Here is a 22587-nt window from a genome sequence, read left to right as displayed (position 1 = left end):
AAATCAGACTAGACCTTTGTATGGAAGGGCGTCAGACATTAAATTCTTTATTTTTTATAATACTGTGGCCAGTCTTAATCTGAAAACCTCATACATCGATTTACTGGGATTATATCTTAGTCTTTACACAAATGCTCGTAAACAAGTTGGGTATTTTTCTCTCGTGGAATTGTACAGAACTTCCTGTGTGTACACACTGCGTTCCTCTCAAACTCTGGGCTGATGATTTATTACACAGGCCTGTGTCTGAGGTACGATGTTACAGCCGAATGGACCGTCGTGGACACACGTAGTCAGAACACTCTCGACCACGGCTCAGTGGGGATGCTCTCGGGGACCAGGTGCCTGGCGGCAGCCACCAAAGATGTGGAGGAGCAGCGGGAAGGCCTGGCTGGGCGGCAGGGCCTTGCGTCGCCTGCTCCTTAACCCCAGAGAGGACCCCCGTGGCACCCCTCCAGAGCTCGCTGCTTCAGCTGACATCACTTTCTCACTCTCGTCCTTAAGTTGTGTCTCAGGAACTGCGGGGACCGGATTTCTCCACGCCCCCTGCCATAACGGCTCCTTGGCAGGCAGAGGTGTCGCATATTCCGGGGGTCCCCTGAGCACCAACAGCTCCGGGGAGCCCGGGATCGCCGGGGAGGCCAGGCTCGCCGGGGGCCCCGTCCCGGCCGTCCTTGCTGATGCCAGGCACGCCTTGTGGTCCTTGAGACAGACCAGGGAGGTGAGTGTAGACACGGGAGGAGGAGGGAGTGGCCCGTCCCTTCAGCATGCCATCCCAACCCTTGGGTTTCCCTAGCTTGTCCCTTAACTCTGGGGGTGGCCCAGGGGCGGCACGCTTGGGCTAGGACATCAGTGAGGACAGAGGCCTGACGGGGGCGACGTGGCAGCTGCGGCGAGAGGCCACGTGGGCGAGCTGCAGGGTGCGGGAGTCGGGATCGGTCCTGAGTACGGCCGCCTGGCGGTGCCGTGTGAAGTGTGGGTCTGGGGTGAGCGAGAGGGGGTGCCTGGGGGTGGCGTGGTGACGATGACGGTGGCCACCACAGGGGAGCACTGAGTGTGAGTGAGGCAGGAGGCCCCTGCGAGGTGGTGGCCCTGAGCAGATAGACGGCAGGAGAAGCCGAGAACCTGGGGAACAGCCTCAGGGCCCAGGTGTTTGGGGCCGAGGAGGTGGAGCGGGGCGGGGAAGGCGCTGGGCTGACGGGAGGGAGGGACCCCGCTGGGCCTGGCCTCCTCCCTCTCGGCAGAGCATTTCTATTCCACGTTAAAAATTTAAACATCAAGGCACGTGTGGGTCAATTAAGAGAAAATTTGGTTAGAATTTAGCTGAAATAGATACTAAATGGCTTTACTTGGCTAGAATTGAACTGAATCTACTTAACTGCAGCCGACACGGGTCGATCTGTTCATGGGTGAAACTACATATTCAAGCGGCTATGAAAGCAGGTCCTAACCTCGCCTCTAAGAGTGCCTTGCCAGGAGGAAGCGGCTGTGCCTCGGTCGGCGAGACGCGCTTAGCGACAAGGTGTCAGGACGGAAGCGCGCGCGTGGCGGGGGGGGGAGGTGTCAGGACGGAGGCACGCACGTGGCCAGGGCCTCTTACCTCGGAGCCCTTGCTCTCCGTCGGGCCCGTCCAGGCCCTCGCCAGCCGAGCCTTTGTCTCCTCTGTCCCCTGGGCTTCCTGTCAAAGGCACAGGACACACACTTAGAAGACCCGATTCAACTTTCCAGAAGGACTTCTGCGGGGAGCGCCCTCCCAGCTTTTCACAGGTAGGGCGCCTGCTTTTTGCTGAATTGAGACTCTTAGAAGAAGACACAGCAGAGTGTGGGCTCGATGGAGGTTGACCATGACCCTCCCCCAGACTCGGGGTGTCAGAGCAGCACTCCTGACGGATTTCTAGTTTGTTGGAAGTATTTATGCCTGAGGTAGCACACCCTCTACACAGGGTCAGGAGCCCAGGCCCTGGGCCGGGCTGGGAGCAGGTCCCTGACCTGCCTTGGCCCCGGGGGAGAGGGATGCCCAGCGGTGACGGTGGCTTCCAATTCAGACAAGGCCCTTGGGCGTCCCTGGGCCGCTGGACTGATGGAAGGACCGACCGAGGGGGCAAGTGCCCCAGGGGACACATCTGACCCCGGGCTGGAGTGTGGCTGCACTTAATGCCGACCTGCAGTTTTTCTGAGAGCCAGTAAAGGTGATTAATGCTATTTTTGGATTTTATTTTCAAAAGTCTTAAAGGCATTCAGATCCCTACGTAGGGAAAACTTGCCCTGTTTGGTCCCTTGAAGGCCGCCCTCGCTGACATGCTGTGTACTGGCACAGACGGCTGGAGACACTTGGGACTCAGACTCTCCAAGGAAACAGGAGGCTGCCTGATGGTCAATTGGGGGTGAACGTCGCATCTGGGATGAGAAGGTGTGTTTGACACCTTTGCCCCTGGTACTGATGCGTCTCTAAGTGTCTTCAGAGTAATGAAACGGAACCCCTAGTTACGGAAGGACTCCCACCTGCCGAAGTGTTTGAATTTAACCTCACAGATGAAGAAAGAAGCCCACAGAAGTCAGTTTCCCTTGGGAGCTTTTTGCTTAAGCTGTTTTTGAGAAACAGAAAATTATTTGGTCAGCAGTTTGGGATGAACCGGAAGCATGAGCTTTAAATCCTTCACTTGGGCCCTGAGTCTAGCTGACTGAACGCAGGCTGACGATGGTGGCCAACTTAGAATTTGAAAACGAAGTAAACGTTAGCCGTTTGGGAAGCGGTTCGTGGCCAGCGGTTCCCAGCTGTGCTGTCTGGACAGCCGCACGGACAGCGCCGCACGTGGGTCGAGACCTCCGCCTCGTTTCTAAGTTACTTCCCCTAGTTGTGCATGGTCCTCACCGTGGCCTTCTGAAGTTTACCATTTTTGCCTTTTGCCACAAATATTCCTATATGCCAGTCTTCATCAAGGTGCGTGCTGCTCCGTATAAATAGGGCTCCTGCTGACTTATCCCTCACAGTTTTATCCACCCTGCCTCCCCTGAACGGTGTTCTAGCGGTGTTTGAGGAAAATGTCACATTTCGAGAGGTGCCGTCATCCCTGGGGCCTGGCAAGGAATGAACGGAGCGGGCCCCGTGCACGAAGGGCTTCACCCCGAGGTGGCTTCTTGCAGTAGCTTGACCCCCCACTTTTCTAGGGGAGCCGCGGGGACAAGGGGAACACCGAGGCCACTCAGACGCGGGTCAGACACAGATGGTCAAGGACGGAAGGCCCCTGGCTCGTGTCCGGGTGACTTCAAGCCAGTTTCCCCTCAGGTCCTCTTCCGTCCCTTGTCCCCGAGGGGGGCAGCATCTCTATGTGGAGGGGGTGGGTTTCATGATGTGGCCTGGGGGCTGCCCCCAGTGGATTAGCCACTTGGGGGGGGGCCAATGGCACTCACCTCTGGGGCCGGGGTCTCCCAGCTCTCCGGTGGGACCCCGATATCCAGGGGGCCCTCGAGCACCAGGGTGACCAATGGAGCCAGGAGGGCCGGGGGGGCCAGGGGGACCAGCGGGACCAGGCCGACCGATGGAGCCCGGTGCTAAGGGCTTCCTCAGGTGAGCAGCCAGCTGTGCAATTTGCTCTTTTGGGAAAAGGAAGATAAAGCATTTTTCAGCAGAAGAACGTTCTGTGCAGCACAAAGGTACTGCCTTTCAAAGGAAGTTTGTCTGTCGATTCAAAAAGGCTTTGACTGATTCAGGTGCATAATAAATGCGCTTAGGGCTTGGTGTATCAGAGTGAACCACAGGCCCAGAAGGAGCTCTTTAAAGGCTTGTGACTCGGAGGCCAGGAGCTGCCCACCTGGTCAGCCAGAGTCCAAAGGGCACGATTATTTGCCCCTTGTGACTGCACCCAGGGGACCCTGAGAAGTCCACCGGGCACCAGCACCGTGATAACCCTGCGGGGAGGGAGCCTTACCCGGTGTGGACAGACCCCCGAGGACCACAAGTGTGAGTCAGCCCAGGGCTCAGCTGGTCCGGAAAGGGGGGGGGGGGCAGGGGGCCGGGCAGGGGCCGCCCACGCCCAGGACGGGAGCACTTACCGCTGACGACGCCCGCGCACAGCTCCCGGATGTGCTGCTCACTGGCTACTTTCCCCTGAAATTCACCCCAAAGCGCGTCAGCCTATGGGGGGCGCCCCCACTGTCACACTCTGAAAAGTAACCTGATCGTCCAGCAAAAAGCACGACCTAAACCCAGTAAAAGCCCGAGGCCGGTGGCACGGGCTCAGGAGAGGGAAGGAGAGACGTACCGGGACGCCCGGTTTCCCCGTGATGCCAGGCACGCCTCGAACGCCCTGGAAGCCCACGGGGCCGGGAGGGCCTGGGACACCTTCCGCGCCGCTGGTGCCGTTGGGACCTTGGATGCCTTTGGGGCCCGGCTCCCCTCGACTGCCAGACTGGGGAGAAAACGTAGGGAGAGATGGGTGGGGGCCGAGCCACCCCCACGGGCCGCACCCCCCAGGCCAGGGATGTCCGACTTCTGGGCAGAGCAGGCCTCTGTGATGTGCACATCTATCAGGCCCGAGGCCGGCCCAGCGGCCAGAGGCGCCCGAGAAGCCAACGGGCTCCTTGGGATTTTGTCGTTGGAATGTCTGCCGGGCACTCACCTCTCCTTTGGGTCCAACAGGGCCACTGGGACCCTGCAAAAGAGAAGTTGCTCGTTTTAATTGCTCGCACATCATTAGTCAGGTGGGCACTGGTTCCCAAGGTACCAGTCTAGCACATTGTCAGCCGGGGATGAGGGAAAAACCAAGTGGCCCGTGCAGCTGCTCCTTGACGGCATCCAGCACCCCCAGGGGTGCTTCCCGTGCCCGAGGTCTGGGTCTTAGGTTCTGAGGTTGCGGTGTGGCTACCGACTCTTTAGATTTCTCTCCTCTAAGGAGCGTGAGCCGCAGCTGTGTGGTGCCTTCTGTCCACGTTCACCATGTCTTGCTGTCACACACAAGGCGGCACTGCCAGCACCTGTGCCTAAGGCCCCCTCCTCCAGCTGTGTCCTCAGGAAGCTGCCTGGTGGGAGGTAAACGGGGACACGGCCCCAGCCCGACAGTCCGTGTCGCAGTCACTGCCTGGTGGGAGAGCCCAGGCTGCCCCGGCTTTCCAGCTCGCAGGGCCTGAGGGGTAAGTCGCTCCCAGGTCTCTGCACGGCCCGCCCCACAGCAGATCAGCGGGAGGTGGGTTCCCTGGGTCCCGTGTGTCAGGGCTGTCTGGGAATCACCGAAATAAAGCACACACACATGACTGTGATGGTCTTGGCTAGAGATGTGAAAGTCCGCACTGGACTACAGTCCTGCCGCAGACGAGGGTCCCTGGGGCCGAGCCATCTCCGTCTCGTCCAGACTTGAGGAAAGGCTCAGTGACAGAACTAGAAACCCGGGCCACGTGGGAGCCAGGTCTTTCCCCCGAGGAGGAGGAGAGGGAGACACCCCGCCGCAGGCCGGGGCTGCCTCTCCTGAGGACGGCGCGGGCCCCGCCCTCTGCCTCGGGGGCCGGTCAGCGGCCAGGGCCTTGGCTGGCCCCGGACACTGAGCTTGCCACTCCCACCCTCTGCGGAGCCTCTGGTTCTGCTGCCTGGATCTGCAGTCTGCCCGTCTCCCCCACCTCCCAACACAGCGGTTCGTTCTGCCGTTAACAAAAGTGAGGTCAGCTCAGTCACACTTACCGGCTCTCCTTTCTCCCCAGGAAGACCGTCCGAGCCCGCAATGCCCTGAAACGACACCCGAACGTTGAAGAACCGTCCACGCCACCGTCCCCAGTCTTGGTGGGAGCTGGTGCCTGAGACCCAGGCCCAGGTGGGCACAGAGCAGAGCCTTGGTGGGTGTAGATTGTTCTAGAGACTGGGCGCTACCGGGAGTCAGACGCAGAGCTGCAACAGTGCAGGCCCCCACCCCTGGGCCTTTCCAGAGAGAGAGACGAATTTTTAATCTGTTCCTGCAAACAGGGGCCTGGAACCCAGACCGATCAGCAGGTGATACACTCCCACCCCCCACCTCTGAGGGTCCCCGATGCGCCACCCAGGCGAGGCAGCCACTCTCGCACCCAGGAGCCAATCAGTGACATCAGGCTGGTGGCCCTGCCGTTTACACCCAGGAAGGCTGCACGCAGTGTCCGGGGCTGGGTGCCCAGAGTTGTCAACTTGGAGGGAGCAGGAGGGAGCCAACGACAAAATCAGAAGGAGGGAGAGGGGAGAGGGATGAGGGGGGAGGGGCGGTGGGGGAGGGGGATTTGGGGGGACATACGGGAGGGAGACCCCAGCAGACACAGCCGCCCCACACCTGACCTGACCACCCGCTCACCTGGTCTCCCTTAGGGCCTGCGGCTCCTCCAGGGCCCTGAGCAGAGAAAGGTCAGCATTAGAGAGGTCACAAGGTGTCCCTGAGGTGACCTGCAGCCCGGTTTGGACCCAGGACGGGGCCAGGCTCCCGTGGACACAGCTTCCCACCAGGATGCTGCCTGGGGCCTGTCCCGAGTGCTGCAGGATCTCCTGGTAGAAGCCCTGTCTTCCTAGGGGCTCCTAGCACTGCCCGCGTGCAGCACCACAGTGGTTCATGGGCCCTGCCGGGGGCAGCGAGGCCTCTAAGCTCGGCCGTGTTGGCGACAGTGGTCATTGCGTGGCCCTGCCACTCACACGGCCTTGGGGTGACCTCGGGGTAAGCAGGGGAGCTGCTGAGTCAGGGCCAAGAGTTGCTGTGAGTCATCTTCCCCGTGGATTGTGGGATTAGGGACGTGGCTGGGTACTGCCAGGGTCGCCCCTGAAATGTTAAAAATCGTCTGTTGCTCAGATAGCAGCGCGAGTAAGAACCCACCCAAAGGGCAAAAGGTGTGGAACTCTCCTGTGATCTCAAAACGTGGGTGAGGGTGGGGGTTGGGGGATCCAGTACCTGGCCCCGCACCCCCACGGGGCCAGGCACAGTGCCTGGGGCCTCCCTCTCCACCTTTTGGAGGCCCTGGTGTCATTGGCATGTCCCCGACCCCTGGAATTTCCTGGCTGGAGGCTAATGAAGGGCCCACTGTCCCAGCCCCAGGCCGGTGGTTTCCGTGGCCTCGACAGTGCCCTGGATGAAGGGGTGCCTGGGCCCCTGTCGCTGCTGACGGGGTGGACAGGCAGGCAGCCAAGCCGGACTCTTGGGTTCCCAGGGGCCTGGTGCCATGTGGCTGGGCGGGAGCAGAGATGCAGGCCCATGGCCTCCTCCTGGAGGCCCCTCGGCTGCCTGGTCACACGGCGACCACCCCCCGGCCCAGGCCCACCACGTCCTGAACGTTACAGGGCAGCAGGGCCCCACAGTGAACCTGCCGGCTATGGGAAGACCGCAAGGAGAGTCTCAGAAGGTGAGAAGCAGTGACAGTGACGGTAGTTCTGAGCGAGGTAACCTGTGCCAAGTCAGCCCCCAGCTGAAACCGGCAGATGCAGTGTCTGCCCACAGGGCACCTACAGGGCGCGGTGTCCCTGCATGGCCCCCAGGGCTGTGGGCGGTGGGGTGCGGGGTGTGGGGGCAGGACACTCCCGCTGGGACAGCCACTTACCCGGTCGCCCACGTCGCCTCGCAGGCCTTGAGGGCCTGGCAGGCCGAGGTCTCCCATGCTGCCTTTCCGGCCCTACGGACAAGGATGCAGCTCGTCGGCACCCACAAGGGAACCCAGCGGAGACCCCTCCCAGCCCCGCTGGCCCACCGGGGCACATACCCCAGCCCCAAACCTCACCCACCTGGAAACCTCGGACTCCAGGGGCCCCCGGAGGGCCTTGTGGGCCCAGAGCCCCCTGAAAGACAGAAGGAGAGCATGAGTCCAGGTCTGCCTCCCCCGCAGGGGGCTGGGCAGACACGGGAGCTGGTCCTCGGCCATCGGCCCCGCTGCTGGGGAGAGAGGTGAGGGCACCTCCTCAGACCCCATGCGTCAGCCAGACTTGGTGCCAGGCACCAGTGCCCTGGGCCTCCCAAGGCTCTGGGGCTACCCGGGGCCATGAGGCTTGGGGCTTCTCCACTGCGCCTCCCGGGGCTGAGGCTGCTCCCTCAGCACGAAGGTCTCCAGGGCAGGACACTCAGGGTGGCTGGCACCGTGTCCCAGCTTTCGTGGGTTCGGTCCTTCCCGCATCCAAAACCACCCCTGCCCGCACAGAAACGGGCCCCTCAGCCATGGCCCTGTGCCCACCGACCCCCAGACTCCACTCCCCACTCACCGCTGAGCCCCTGTGGCCAGCCTCGCCACGCTCCCCGGGCACGCCGACGTCTCCCTGCACGTGGGGACAGACGTGTCAGCGGGGCCCACACACTCGGGCTGGGGACGAGGGCTGTGGATACTTACAGGGACACCGGGCTCTCCTGTAGGGCCAGCCTCACCCAGCTCTCCAGCTCTGCCCTACAGGGGAAGGGAGAGCCCTGAGTGTCTGCCCGCGTGCCCCCTTCAGCCGGGAGCCAGGCGCCAGGCTGTGGCCACCCTCCTCCCGCTCCCTTGGGAGAAGGAAGCCACGTACCAGTTCTCCTTTCTCACCCTTGGACCCTGCTCGTCCAGGGAGACCCTGCAGGACAGGGGACAGAGGACAGGGGTACGCGCTGCCGGGCACCCTTTGAGGGTGAGGGGCACCTACAGCTTCCCTGGCCCTGGGTGCAGAGCCCTGCACACACCCCCGCTCAGGGACCCGGCATGGGCAGGGAGTCCCTGGGCCATGTGCACTCACCGGCAGCCCACTGGGACCCTTCTCGCCTGGGGCACCATTGCGCCCAGCTTCTCCCTGTGTGAGATTGGGGGGAAATGGGAGGCTGAGGGCCCAAGGCTGAACGCTCCTCAGACCCCTTCTCTGCAGCCTGCCAGCCAATACCAACCTTCTCGCCGTCGAGTCCTGGCATGCCGTCCCGGCCGTCCTTGCCCGGCATGCCCTGGGGGTGGGATGGGGTGAGGCCTGGCAGGCAATGTGTGCCCCTCCGCCCAGTCTGGTCGCCCTCCAGGCCACCTCCTCCAGGCAGCTCCCTGCTCTGTTTCCCTGAACTGGCTCTGCCCCTCCTCCCAGGCCAGCGGACCCTGCGTGGTCCTGTGGGGTGTCTGTGGCCTCATGGCTTAGCAGGCAGGTGGTAACCTGTGTGCCCTCAGACAGCGCAGGGGAGGGTGGTGAGATGCATCCAGACCACACGCTGCCCTCTACATCCACCCAGATTTTTCACAGTGCCCCAGGGGAGTTCTGTTGTGCCCACTTTACAGATGGGGAAACAGGCTTGGGAACCAGGATTCCAGCTCAGGGCTACCTAATCCCAGTCTCCACTGATTTTGGAACTGGGGACAAAGCCACGTGCAGGGAAGGCAGCAGAGCAGCCAGGTTCCCTCATCCCCTGCCTTCTGCCCTGCCTCCCTGCTGCCACAGCAAGGGGGGTGCCCCTAGGGCTGAGGTGGGGAGGGAATCGAGGGTCCAGGAGGAAGTGTGGATCTGGGCTGAGCAGGGACAAATGGCAGGGACATGTAGCAGAGACGAGGGGACACAGGTGCAAAGGGCCAGGACCCAGGACCCCCAGAATGCCCCCCAGCTCTCCCTTGTGTGCCCCTGGAATACAGATGAGCTCCAACCAAGACCCTCTACCTCTGCGCAGACTGGACAGCAAAAGGCCCTGCAGCCTCAGGCAAGACGGAAACGTGGGTAGGGGCCGTTGCAGACGCGCAGTGGGGCCGTGAGACAAGTGAGGGCCAGCCGCCTGCACGTAGTGCCCCCCCCCACCAAGGGGGAGGCCAGGGATTCTCGGGGGTAGGGGGAGCAATCACAGAGGGCAGGAAGCAAAGGGAGTGGCCACGGGCACTCACCGGCTCTCCGCCTGGCCCAGACATGCCTGGGACACCTTTAGGACCAGGTCTGCCCTAAAAGACACACAAGTGTCCACAGTCAGGACCGTGGGGACTGCACCCCCCAGCTTACCTCACTAGGTCCTGGGGAATGGAGATCAGACTCGAGCCATTGATGTGTGGAGCGCCCCACCCCACTTTCTAGACAGGGGCTGTTGAGTTTGGGGCAGGGCAGGGACAGCTGCGATGGCCAATCCCGACCTCCAGGGAAAAGGCCCATCAACCGGGAGCTATCTTAGGCTCCTGTGGACGCTGTGGCATCTCGTGGCCACCTCCTGGGCCTCCAGCCGCTAGGCTCATGTGGGGAGAAGAGATGAGGCTGGCTTGGAGGCATCCATAGCCAAGTGCCAGCTTGGAGACGTCACTTCATTTCAGGAGATGCTTTAACCATCTCAGCTTCACTTATGCTCCCTTAATCCCAGCCATTCTCCCTATTTCTCCGTTTCACAGGTGGGCAACCTTGGCACAAGGTCAGGCCCTACCGCCCAGGGCCCCTTGACAGCGGTGTCAGAGGCCACACCTGGGAGTGTGGTCCTCTGGCCCCGGCCCGGCCACTCCAGAGAGGAGCTTGCTAGGTGACAGTGGCTTCAAGGAGCTACAGGGGCCACGAGGCTGGAGGGCTCCCGGGGGGGCTGCCTGGGCCCCCAACCTGCCTGGCACTGTCCAGGCTCACTGCCCCCACTCAGGGAAAGGCAGCTGCCCACGTCCCTGGACACGCCATCCGCATGCCCTCCCCATCCACGTGACCAGGGCCTCCTGAGGAAGGACCCAGAGCAGCCAGGTTCTCTCACTTACAAGGTCGCCCTTGGGGCCGCGGAACCCCTCTGGGCCCCTCTCGCCTCTGTCACCCTGAAATGACAAGGGGGGACAGGGAGAGAGTTAACTCAAGAAGGTGGGAGAGCTGGACCGAGGGTGCTGGCAGGGGTCAGCGTCAGAAGGGCAGGACTGACAGTGCTGAGGGCCGCAGAAGCCAGAGGGGCGCTCACCACACCTCCCTTCACGTCTGGAAAAAGAAAGAATGCACATCTCCCACGAAGGACATACTGACTGTTTTGGCCGACTTGACCCACAGGTGTGCCCATGGGACGGGAAGGGACGGTTTTGCCCCGGGAAGGGCTGGCACAGCCCAGTGGGGCTGGGGGAAGTGTCTGAGTGAGGGAGGGGGGAAGGGATTGGAGAGCCTGGGCCCTCCCAGGGCCACCCCCCTACTCCCAGACACACACGCACCACTTTCCCAGGGGCTCCTGGGATCCCGGGGGGCCCTCGGAGCCCAATGGGACCCTGTGGAGGAGAAAAGGACATCTGAGGCCTCTCGTCTGACACTCTGGCCCCCAGAGTAGCTGGCGCAATCTGTCGAGGCCCTCCTGGGAGCCCCCCACCGGAGCCCCCAGCAGGCCCCTCCCTAATTACCCACCCAGTGGTCCCCAAGTCACTTCCCCCTCCCACATTTGCCAAGCCCCACCCCCCCACTGGCCCCCATTTGCCCCCCATCCCCCTGGGCCTAAGGCACTGAAGCCTTCACAGGCCCCAGTCTGGGGGACGGTCAAGTGAATGGAGGACCAGAGGCAGCCTTGCTGACGTCGCACAGCCCACCCACGGCCCTTGCTGAGGACTCACGCTCGTGGGGCCCATGTGACGTCTGGAGGTGGCCCCCCAACCACCTGACCTCAGACTGGCCCACAGCCCCTCAAGGGCCAGGTGCTTGTGGGCTGCAGACTTACCCGGTCCCCGGGGGGTCCCAGCGGCCCTGGAAGTCCCTGCAGCCCCCGCAGACCCTGCAGGGAGAGAGCTGGAGCTGTAAGACCTGGGCCAGCAGCCCCTCCGAGGGCCCTGGGATCTTCCCTACCAACACTGGGCCCAGCTCAGGCCCTGAAGCGGCCAGAGGACCACAACACCTGGGACCAGCAACATGGCAGAGGCGGGACCCCAACCTGGTTCCCATTGTGGGACTTGGTGGACCGTCCCTTACAGCCCTGATCTGCCCAAGGGGCTCCCATCCCACATCCCCACCCGTCCCACCCCTCCTCTGCTCACCTGCAGCCCCACGGTGCCCGGGATGCCAGGGGGCCCAGGAGGCCCAGGGTCACCCTACGAGAGAGGAGGAGAAAGTGGAGGTGATGCCCACTGCCCCCCACCTCCCGCCCGAGCCCTTGCTGTGGGGGGCGTTGTCCCCTTCACAGCTGAACCCCCAAGGCTAAGAGAGCACTGGCCCTCCTCCACAGAGGATGCACTGTGTCCTGCACCCCAGCGAGGACTCCGGCCCTTCCCAGACCCCTCCTCCTGGCTGGGGCGGCCCCTCCATCCTTGCTAGGGCACACCCAGCCTGTGAGTAAGGACCGACAGATGCCCTCTGCAGGCAGGAGCCCTGGGGGGAGGGTGGCAGAGGCTACTGGGCTGAAGCCCATCTTCTGCAGCCCGCGGCGTGGCTCCCGAGCTCAGGGAGCTTCCACGTAAGGCCAGATGGGGAGTCTGGACAGAGACCCTGCCCCAGGGCACCTGGCTCTGCCAGCCAGGCCCCGTGGGAGGCGTGACACGTCGCTGCTCCGTCAGGGCGTGCCCCCGGAGCGGCCAGCACCTCCTCACGCCTCCCGCCCAACTAGGCCAGAGTCCCAGGCCCCCCCCCATGTGCCGCCCCAGGGGCGCCGCCCGCCGCCAGCCTTCACCTTCTCGCCATCCTTGCCGACTTCTCCTTGCTCCCCCTTGTAGCCGGTGGGTCCCTGAAAGTCAGTGGTGGGTGAGCGGTCACAGACCCACCCCACAAGCAGCCCCACACTAACGAAGGCCTGCACGGCCCACCAGCCCAAGTGGGGAAACGAGGCCCAGCTGAGAGGAGCAGGGCTGAGCCAGGGAAGGGGGTTGGGGGCCCCAGGCCAGCTTGCCCCCATACCACCTCTCAGTGCCCCCTGGTCCTGGCAGCCAGGCTGGCACCTAGCAGCTCACCAGTGCTGCGGAGGGACAGGGACAGAGCAAGGCCCCCAGGCGGGGCAGGACGCTGATCCCCCTTCCTTCCTGCAACAACCCTAGAACCGGGCTTTCTGAGTCCCCCCAACTCCTAATCCCCTCCAACCCCCCCGTGGGGGGCCCACTCCCTCCTGCTGGGGTCTGAGTCAACCCTTGGGGGTCGCTCACCTTGAACCCGGGCATTCCTGGGGGCCCTGGGGGGCCTGGTGGGCAGACGGCTGGGCACTGTTGGGAAACAGAGTGGTCAGACCCCTCCCGGACAAACAGGGGCCCTGAGATGGGCCATCCCACATGGGTGAGAGGGACCTCGGGCTACATGGGGGCCTCCTGGGGAGCCCAGAAAGGGCCTCATTCAGGGCTGGCCCCGGGGTGCGGGGAGGCGCTGCACTGCCAGGCCACGGGCCGCCTCCTCCCAGCCCGGCTCCAGTTTCTCAGCCCCGGCTCTGACCAGGGTTCAAAGCAGCTGTTTATTCAGCGTGGCGGGCCGCCGGCTCACAAAGAGGCCTTCATCACGTGCCCGCCCCCAGCGGCGGCTCAGCTGTGCCGGGTTCCCTCGGGCGCACAGGGGCCCACTGGGAAGGGCAGGATGCGCCACACCTGGGTCTCTGCAAACCCAGGGATGGCGCAGCGTCAGGGCTTCTGGATTATTCCACGACTGGCCTGGCGCAGAGCTGGTGCCATCAACCTCCACTCCGCCCTCTCCACCAGCTTCAGGGGCCCAGCCACCCTCCTCTTTCCAGAAGATCCCCAAACCCTCCCTCAGGGACACCAACAATCAGGCGCTTGGATGCGGGCTGGGGGCGGGAAGAGCCGGCAGGTGCACGGTGGCTGGGCGGGGCCGGGCTCTGCATTTAAGGGCTCACAGCCACTCCTCAGTGGAGGCAGGGGCTGGCCCGGCCCGCGAACAGCTGTGCCCACGAGGCCCGTGAACTCCAGCACTCCGAAGTCAGTTTCTCTTTTCACACGAGCGGTAAAGCTCAACAACCAAGATAAAGTGGGTCCCAAACTCTAGTCTGGAACCTTCCATGATGGGGAAGGTATTTTGTCTGTCCCCTAGTGCTGCCCAACTCACCCCGTGTGGCTGACATCGCTCCAAGTGCAGCTGTGCCCAAGAGGAGCGGGGCTGTGTAGCATTTGATTCTGCTTAATTTAGCTTCACTCTACTGCGCATGTGGGGCGGGGTGGGGGGGGGCGCCGGTGCAGGGCTAGACCAGCAGAGGGGGAGGAGGATGCAGGGGAAGCTGCACCCAGAGCTGTGCTACCTGCATGGAGCCCCCACACCCCTGCCTTCCTGCACTGCCAAGAGGGGCCCCAAGGTGGTGGATCGGGCCAGAGCCCCCTCCCACCAAGAAAGGCACCTCTACAAAAGGCTTCACAAAAGGTGCATGTGCCCACCTGAAGGTCAGTAGCGCCTTCGGGGAGGACCCCTGGGTGACCCTGGAACACAGAGACACCAACTTTGACATGGCCCGCCCACCCCTCCTACCCCTCACTTCCCGCCACCCACCACTCAGGACCACCAGGGGACTCGGGGGCCCTTCCTCCCTCAGTGGTCAGTGCTAGATGCTGCTGGCCAACCTGCAGGGCACGTGACAATGACAGAAACCACCTGCCCTTGGGGTGGGGTGGCCACTAGTCCCGAGCCCTGGACCAGCCTCAGGTCGGTGGACTCAGCCCCTGCTGCAGCCTTGGGCTCGGCCACTGCCTGGTGTGTGGCTGGGAATCCGCAGGTGGGCGTGGGTCCTGGGGCTGAGGGGCCAGGGGGCAGGGAGTCAAGCCCACCATGCAGTCATTTATGCCTGAGACTTCCTCCGAGAAGCTCTGGGGCCCCTGCCCGGTACTCACAGGGGGTCCAGGAGGTCCCGGGGGACCAGGGAGGCCTGGGAGTCCAGAGGGTCCCTGTGGGGGATTATGACTTAGACAGAGCAAGACCAGCCCCCACCTGAGTGCGGGGACCAGCTCCTTCTCCTGCCCCGAAGGTGCCTTCATAGGGACACTCCCAGCACCGCCCACCTCCCCTGCCCTGGCCTTGCTCTGAGTCCTCTGTGTGTCCGGAGAGCGGGTCTGCCCTGTCCCAGAAAGTCAGCCAGCAAGGTTCACCAGAAAAGGAAGTGGGGGGGGGGGCAGAGGAAAAGGGAGGGGGAGGGGCAGGGAAAAGGGAAGGAAAGCCCCCTGACGGTTGAATTTGGGGGAATCCTGACAGCCACTTACCGGAGCGCCCCGGAGGCCAATTCCACCGGGGGGGCCGCTCACTCCTGCCTCTCCCTGAGGGAGGTAAGTGAGAGATGGGGGGTCTGCACCCAAGGAGCTCTGAGGATCCAGGGGGAGTTCAGACCCAGCTCCCATGTCCCCGCACAGGGTGGGGGGTCAGGTCACTGTCACCCCCAGAAGCCCCACCCCCAGCCATGGTTTGGGACCTGGCGGCCATGTTAACAGGCTCTGGGTATGGTGTGCCCACTCGGGTGGGGGCCGCAAGGGTTGTCGGTACTCACGGGGGGTCCAGGGAGGCCTTTGCCCTGCAACACCACGCATGGGGTCAGAACTTGCTGGGGATGGGAGGGGGCTGCCCACCACCCACCACTTCCCCCTGAGCTGATCAGGTGTGTCATGGGGGAGGAATGCTTGGGGGGAGGTGCCCAGGAGCACCCCAGACCGCAGCCCCGGGGACAGTCCCCAGGAGAAGCTGCAGAGGGGACCACAGACAGAGGGCTGTGCACGACCTCCTGCGGCAACTCCAGCTCCACGGGGAGCAGACAATACTCACCCCCAGCCCAGGTGGCCCCGGGGGTCCCAGACTTCCCTGAAGAAGGAAACAGTGTGTCAGGAGTGGGCTGGGCCCAGGCACCCTCGCCTAGGTTTGCAGACCTGTTCCCTTCCCTCGCAAGTCCATCTCCTTAGAGGAAGGGATCCCCATTTTACAGAAGACTGGAAGGGGGAATCTCTGATGCCCCAGTGGCCTGGGACCAGTCCTTTGCCAACAATCCTGCTGAGGAAAAGCCAGAAAAGGTCTCTTCTTGAGAGCGCTGTGTCTGGATGGGCCACCAGGAAGGCCCACACCAGGTGACCTGAGCCACACAGAAGAGCCCGACGCCCATCTCCGCTAGGAAGCCCTCCAGCCTCCTCGGCCCACAGTGGGCCTCCAGCAGCTGCCTTGTCCACCCAGGGCCCTCCTGGTCCTCTTGCTGCCTTGCATCCCCAGGAAGAGGTCCTTGTACGGGAGGCCCCACCCCCTACCCCAGGCTGCCCCACCTCCCCCAGCCCCCCACCCCCACGGCACCACCAAAGGACCTGCAGCCACAGGTGGCCACTCTCTCCCTTGTCTCCGACTCCTACAGCCGAGTTCCCCAAAGCAGGGCTACATCCTGGCTCCCCCGACTCCCGCCTGGCCCCCCACCCTGTGCACCCCAGGGCTGGGGGACAGTCACTTCTCCAAAGGGGGAAGGAGAGGGAACGTTGGGCTCAGCTTTGCACTTGGAAGCCAGAGAGGGGAAAGCTTTCCTGAAGAGGAGTCGGTGCATCAGGAAGAGGGGGTGCACCAAAGGACAATGGTCAGAATTAGGGGACAGGCTGGGTGACCGCGGGCCCCTCGGGTGGGCACAGAGGGAGAAGCAGCAGTTTACCTGGAGGAGGAGAGCATGTGGGGCGGTGACTCCCCAACCACACCAGCCTGCCCTACAAGGTCTGAACGCTTCGACAGCTCTGACCAGCAAGGGGCGTGGGACAGGAGAGGGCACCAGCCACCCTGTGCCCACCTGCCCTCCTGCCCACCCCCCCACGGTGGGGGGGGGGCAGGCCTGGCCAGTCCAGTCATGGCAGCTGCCCTCAGGACCACCAGACCCACACCTTGTGGACAGATGGTGCTCAGCCTGGCCACCCCTGGCAGGGACCTCGCTCCTGAACCGAAGCCACTGGACGTGGTGCCTGCCTTACCCGTTCTCCAGGGGCGCCCTTGGGTCCAGGAGGTCCATCCTGCCCAGTCAGACCCTGGGAAAGGAGGAGGCAGGTCGGCTTGGTGAGGCCACGTGGGAAGGACCAGCCATAGGCCCTTCCCTAACTAAAAGCGGTCCAGAGATCACAAAGACCCTCGGGCTGGCACCTTCCTCTCCTGGCCCCATCCGCTGTCCACTTGGTGTGCTGGGGGAGCGGGGAGGTGGGGACATACGTGGGAAGCCAGCAAGGGGAACACCTGCTGGAGCTGGCAAGCCCAGCAGGCAGAAGAGCCACCTCTCAGGTCCCCCCCCCCCCCCCCCCCAGTGTGAGCAAAGCTCCATGTCCTGGGGCCAGGCCTTGAGTCCCTGATGACAGACCGACGCGGCTGGCCGGGCTCAGACGGGACGGATAATGGGCGTTTGTTCCCAGATAAGCAGGAGCTGGCGGGACCTTCACCTCTGCTGTGCACTGGCTCTGTCTGCTGGCTGACTAGACACTAACAGTCTGGGACAACGGCCAGGGGACTCCTGCTGGGGGACGTCCGGAGACCCTCCTGGGACTGCTTGGGACCTCTTGTTTCCTGCTTGAGCAAGCCCAGCTGGAGAACAGCAATTAAACCTGACTCCTGGGCGCTGGGATGGAGCCCCTCCAGGCTGAGCGGGGCTCATGGGAGGAGGAGGAGGCGGCCGAGGGAGCACGAATGGGAGGGGGAGGGGGAGGGGAAGGAGGCCCAGGAGAGGGGCCGCCACACTTACGTCCACACCGGGAAGCCCCGGGAGCCCGGACTCTCCTGGTTTCCCAGGCTTGCCTGGGGCCCCTTTCAGTCCCTGTAAGGGGAAAGGCAGAGGCGTGAGGAAAGCTCTGGCCAGAGCCTTGACCTTCACCAAGAAGAAAAGTGTTTTCCAGCCGGGAAGCACCCAGCAATCCGAGATGGGCCCCTCTCCGCCGGAAGCCTGGCCCTCCCTGCTGCCCCGTGGCCCCTGACCCAGCTAGGGCTCACCTGCCCACCCCTTGCTGGCCCGGGGTAAGGGCTACCCTCTCCAGCTGCCTCCCACCCTTATTCTGTATGATGCCCCCCTGGTCACTTCAGCCTCCCCAGCGAAGGGCCAGTGGGTCACTCTCTGGGACCTTCAGTGAGCCCAGAACCCTCAGCTCCTAGCTGGGCCTGAACAGCTTCGTTAGGGCTCCCTCGTGGGTCGGACAGGCAGGGAAACAGACCCCTCCCCTGGCCTGCCGGGACACTGGCCCAAAGAAGCTTCAAGGCCAGACCCTGCCCAGAGACACAGTCCCACGCACCCTCTCCCGCCCCGTCCCTTCTGCCTCTGCTCGGAGGCCTCCCCTTTGGTGACACAGGGCCCAGCGTGCTGTGAAGCAGTGTCAATGAGCCCTCTGTTCTGGGCCCACCGCCCCCCTCCAGACTGGAAGTAGATCGCCACCCCCGCCCCCCATCTCAGCCAGGGACACTCACCGAGGGCCCAGGCAGACCCGGAGGACCAACTTCTCCCTGCAGAAGGGGAGACGTCCACACGTGACCAAGTGTCCCCTGGAAACTCCACCCCAGGGGAGCAGAGCTGGGCCCTGGAGGCTGGCCCCAGGAGGCGAGACGGGAGCCCCTCACCCCGTCACCCACACCTGGGGGCACCTCCGCTCTAGGGCCAGGCGCAGAGGCAGGGGCCGGGGGAGGGATGAGCTGCACTGGGGCTCACACAGCTTTGGGGGCCCAGGAAGACAACACCCCAGAGATGATGGGACCCGTCATGAAGCCCCCACCCCTCCACCTGCCTGAGAAACTTCAGAACCCTGGCCGGAGGTGGCAGACCCCCAGACACGCAGAGAACCAGGAAGGCACCCCAGCACCCCCTCCACCCTCGATGACCACTAGGTCTGAGACCTTTTAACCAAGGCTTCCAGGCCAGGTTTCAAGTAGAAGTGTCCCCAGAAGAAACTACCGGATGCCCAGCCCCACCAGGAGTAGGGAGGGGCGTGGGGAGGCCACCTGGGTCCAGGGTTCGACATGGCGGCACTGAGCAATAGCCCTGTGGAGGGGGTGGCGGGACGGAGACTCAAGGCCATCAGGGGCCAGGCAGGGGCCCTGGGGACTGAGGAGGCAGCCGAGGGCTGGCCAAGGGGGGCTCCACCCGGGGACGGTACCCGGGGGAGAGGCCTGGAGGGCCTGGCTTTCGTGGAGGTGGCTCGGCTGGCGGCTCTCACCCAAGTCGGGTGGGAGCTACCGGACTTCATCTGTCTCCCATGCTGCCTGGGCCACACTGAGCCTGGGCACCCTTGGAGGACGCCATTTCTGGGGCAGAGCTAGCCCCCACGCTCCCTCCAAGGCTGGCTCCAGCCCCTGGCAGCCCCCAACAAGACCCCCCGGGGGGGCAGGCCCCACGTCTTCATCCCCAGAAAACAGGAGCACGGTCCCCTCCAGGGACCCGGAGACACACACCACAGTGCCCACATTTCCATTCCAAAGAGCACTGCAGAGCCCCCCCCCACCGGCTTTGGGGGGGCCGTCCCTGGGGCGGGGGTGGGGGGCCTTCCCCAAGGAGGAGCAAGGATTGGCCGTGTCCTGCTTCACAGCCCACAGAGACCCCCCCCAGCCCTGGGAGGTGCAGTTCACTTCCTCACTGGGCCTCAGGGAGGCTGGGGCCACAGCAAGAACCCCCAGGACCCCTGCCCTCCCCACCCCTGAACTCACGTCAATGCCGTCCTTCCCCGGCTTCCCAGGTGGCCCTTGGGGCCCGGGAGGGCCTCGAAGCCCCATTTTCTGAAAGAGAGAAATGTCTTCAGACAGCTGCACCCCACTGTCTCGCATGGGATGGGGCCCCCTGGTTGGCCATTTGGTCAGCCTGAAGAGCGTCCCCTCGTCCCAGTCTGGAGAAATGCTGCAGCCGGTGCCCCGGGCCCCCCGGCCCCCCTCAGAGACCCCAGGGCCTCGGCTCTGTCCCCTGCCTTGGCCTATCCTCTCTTGGCCAGGAGGGCTGCGCCCCGGACTGAATCCCGCCAGGAACAAAGGCAACATTGTGCCTCTCCGGTGGAGGTGCAGTGCTAGCAGAGGCTGGACTCCACCTGGAGAGGCCGGGAGGCCCCCTGGGCTCAACTCTGAGGTGTCCAAGCATCCGTGGGGCTCAGCTGGGCAACGGCCAGCCTGTGTCCAGCTTGGGGGGTGGCTGTGGGGCGATAAGGCTGTCCCCAAGCTCCCTGGGCTTCCTGGCTCCCTCAGGAAGCTGGGGTGGGGGACTTGTCCCCGGCAGCAGCGCTGCTCGACGTTGGACTGCAGAGCTACAGCACCCCCAGCCCAAGCTGCGCTCGCTCGCGAGCCTGGTGCGCCTGCAGCCCCGCGCTCACCTGCGCCTCGGTCACGGTTACGGTGGCGGCCAGGAGCGGCCCGAGCAGGAGCAGGGCCAGGGCGGGGGCTCCGGCCATCGCTGCACTCACGCTCTGAGCGGCGCTGGCGGCGGCCCGGCCAGCCTCGAGCTTGGCGGGGCGGGCGGGGCGGGCGGTGGGCCGGATGCCAGTTCCCGCCCCAGCGGTCCTCACACAAGCCCCCCATTCAGCCGGGGCCACCTTGAGGGGCGGGGGCTTCGGCGCCTCGGCGTGCCTCAATGCCGAGCCAGCCAGGGGGAAGAAAAAGAAACCCAGTGGCATTTTTTTGGCCAGCTTCTGAGTTTAAAATTATCCTGGGACTGCTGAGCTACACACATACACCTTTTAGCAAAAAGAAAAAGACTCTTTTCCCTTCTTGGTCCTCAACCAGGTTGCGGAGAGGGAGAAGTCTGCGCTGAAGGGCTCCTTTGGAGAAGGGGCCGTCCTCGTCCGTCCTGTAGCTGGGGTGGGCGAGTCTCGTTCTCCTCCCCAGCGCCCTGAGAGGGAGGGGCCCTGGCTACCCAAGGCCCAGGAGAACCCCGGAGAGCATGAGCACGCCGGTGCCAGGGGCCAGACAGGGCCCACCGCGACCCTGGTTCCCACTGCGGGCCCTGCCGTGGGACACAGCCCGGGCCCTGCAGGGTTGGAAGGTCTGCCCCTCCCTCCGCCCTTACGCCTAACCTTGTACTGAGTGATCTGTCCACATGAACCAGCACTGGAGAAGGCCAGGCTCTCAGTGGCACCCCCGACCCCAGGAGCAAAGTGGTGGCAGAGGAAGAATGTACGGCCGTGCCCCCGGGGGCCTGAGGGAACCTGGGATGAACAGGGCTCAGAGGCTGGTGTTGGCTGTTCCCGTGTCTCATGAGCCTTGACAGCTCAGGGGTCTGAAGACTTGGGCAAGGTCGCTTCACCCTGGAAAGGCACGGGAACAGCAGGGTCGGGGGCAACTCCTGGGCCCGGGAGACCTAGGGGACACTCAAACATCCAGGCCACCTACAGAGCCCACTGAGTGCTCAGAGCCCGGCCCTGCCCCAGGACCTGAACCTTCAGAACTCCCAGAGAAACGCTGCCTTCAGCTCCACAGCATCTATCTGAGCTTCACTTCTGCAGGCTGGAACTCAAGACTTCTGACACGATGTGACTTAACCATGAGGGAGTGGATGACAGGGATGTGCAGGGAGCAAAACCTCCCTGCTCTGCTGGGTGAGGCCGTGGGCGACTCCGCAGGCCCAGCCACTCCCTCCAGCAGAAAGGTGAACTAAATCAGGAAGGGCCAAGAGCGTCTCAGAGTGTCCCCACTCCCGTCTGAGTCATCCCAGGACAACCTCAGAGGCAGCAGGGTGGGGCTGGGGGCGGGCGAGTTGCCCCACCCCACCCCCACCCCCGAGGCCTCCTGCCTGGTCACACAGCGCAGCCCTGCCCCTCTTGCCTTCTGTGCTCACACGTCTCCCACGTGGACAGAGCTCCTAGCCGGCCTTCGCGTTGCTCAGGGGAGCGACCTGGTGCCTGGGAGCCCTCTCCCAGCTCCATGCAGACTCTCCCACCTGCTGCCGGGAAACGCCCTCCCTCTGGAGAGCAGCCACAGTGGCATGGGGGGGAGGGGGCTCACACCTACCTGTCAGAGGCCGGTGTCACTGCCCACCTGCTTTGGGCCATCAGTCTCCCCAAAGCTTGGGGGTCAGGAGCGCCCAAGCTGCCTGAGGCTCCTCAAGTCCCCGCTGCTGGGCACAGGCCCCCCTCCCCCAGGGTTATGCCAATGGGGTCTACTTCTCACTTCAGGCGCCAAGCTTCTCCATCTGAACCTGAGCCCCATAACGGTCTGGACAAGGACCCTGACCACTGGGGTCACTGGGACCTGCTGGAGACTCAGTGCTGGACACCCAGCACTCATCCCAGTGTCTGGATTTCTCTTCTGTGGCGGAAACTCCACCCCTGGGCCAAACCCGAGTTCAGACACCTGGGGTCCCACCCTTTCCAGCCGGCCTGGGGTGGGCAGTGGGGAAGGTGAGCTGGCGGCAAAGGGCAGACCCCCACCCATGCCAGTACTGATGAAAATTAACTCAGGGTCTCTCCTTCCAAAGTGACTCCCAGCGTACCCATCCCTCTCCCCGCAGGACAGGAGCTAACCGACCATCAACCTCGTCACAGCCCCGAACCCCCAGAATGAACTCCACTCCCCCCTCCTTCCCCTGGGGAGGTGTGACCTCCAGCTCCCCCAAGTCTCTTCCCCCTGCTGGCTCAGGGGACAAGGTCATGCTGACAGTCAACATGGCCTGCAGGGAGGGGGCTGCAGGGAGGGTGGAACACCGTTCCCACACCAGGTCTCCAAGTCTGAGGGCCCCGGGGATACTGGGAAGGCTGTGCCTTGGTGTGGAGGGCTGATGGGGTGACGGGCAGCTGTGGCTGCCAGGCCAGGGACAGAGGGGACGGAGCACAGCTGAGCTTGCTCCCAGAGGCACATCACTGAACCCCAAGTCAGGGCACACCCAAACACTGCTT

At 63.8% G+C, this 22587-nt stretch overlaps 1 protein-coding gene across 1 annotated transcript; it reads right to left on the bottom strand.

Moving 5' to 3' along the window:
• Nucleotides 1–15: 15 nt before the first annotated feature.
• COL9A3 (collagen type IX alpha 3 chain) lies at nucleotides 16–22227 on the bottom strand. The gene is made up of 32 exons (XM_074347578.1): nucleotides 20071–22227; nucleotides 19421–19489; nucleotides 18191–18226; nucleotides 17478–17549; nucleotides 16723–16776; nucleotides 15557–15592; nucleotides 15285–15308; nucleotides 15004–15057; nucleotides 14638–14691; nucleotides 14188–14229; nucleotides 12961–13017; nucleotides 12495–12548; nucleotides 11866–11919; nucleotides 11553–11606; nucleotides 11059–11112; nucleotides 10627–10680; nucleotides 9793–9846; nucleotides 8829–8882; nucleotides 8684–8737; nucleotides 8480–8524; nucleotides 8311–8364; nucleotides 8186–8239; nucleotides 7715–7768; nucleotides 7534–7605; nucleotides 6306–6341; nucleotides 5672–5716; nucleotides 4620–4652; nucleotides 4263–4409; nucleotides 4054–4108; nucleotides 3412–3594; nucleotides 1601–1678; nucleotides 16–702 (listed from the first exon to the last, which is right to left on the bottom strand). Exons 1-32 carry the CDS (start codon nucleotides 20368–20370, stop codon nucleotides 512–514), a joined length of 2277 nt encoding a protein of 758 aa, XP_074203679.1. The 5' UTR covers nucleotides 20371–22227; the 3' UTR covers nucleotides 16–511.
• Nucleotides 22228–22587: the final 360 nt, after the last annotated feature.

This window comes from Camelus bactrianus, chromosome 19 (assembly GCF_048773025.1).
Source record: "Camelus bactrianus isolate YW-2024 breed Bactrian camel chromosome 19, ASM4877302v1, whole genome shotgun sequence".
Lineage (NCBI taxonomy): Eukaryota > Metazoa > Chordata > Mammalia > Artiodactyla > Camelidae > Camelus > Camelus bactrianus.
Note: the sequence above shows the minus strand (reverse complement) of the source record. Positions and strands in the feature narration are given on the sequence as shown.

What these genes read in the sequence shown, in the direction of transcription:
- COL9A3 (XM_074347578.1), bottom strand. Translation starts at nt 20,370, where the DNA reads ATGCCACTGGGTTTCTTTTTCTTCCCCCTGGCTGGCTCGGCATTGAGG. An exon ending in AAGGCCTCCCTGGACCCCCC is followed by an intron (nt 15,058 to 15,284) that starts GTGAGTACCGAC and finishes TACCTCCCTCAG; the next exon opens with GGAGAGGCAGGAGTGAGCGG. An exon ending in CTGGCCACAGGGGCTCAGCG is followed by an intron (nt 7,769 to 8,185) that starts GTGAGTGGGGAG and finishes TCTGTCTTTCAG; the next exon opens with GGGGCTCTGGGCCCACAAGG.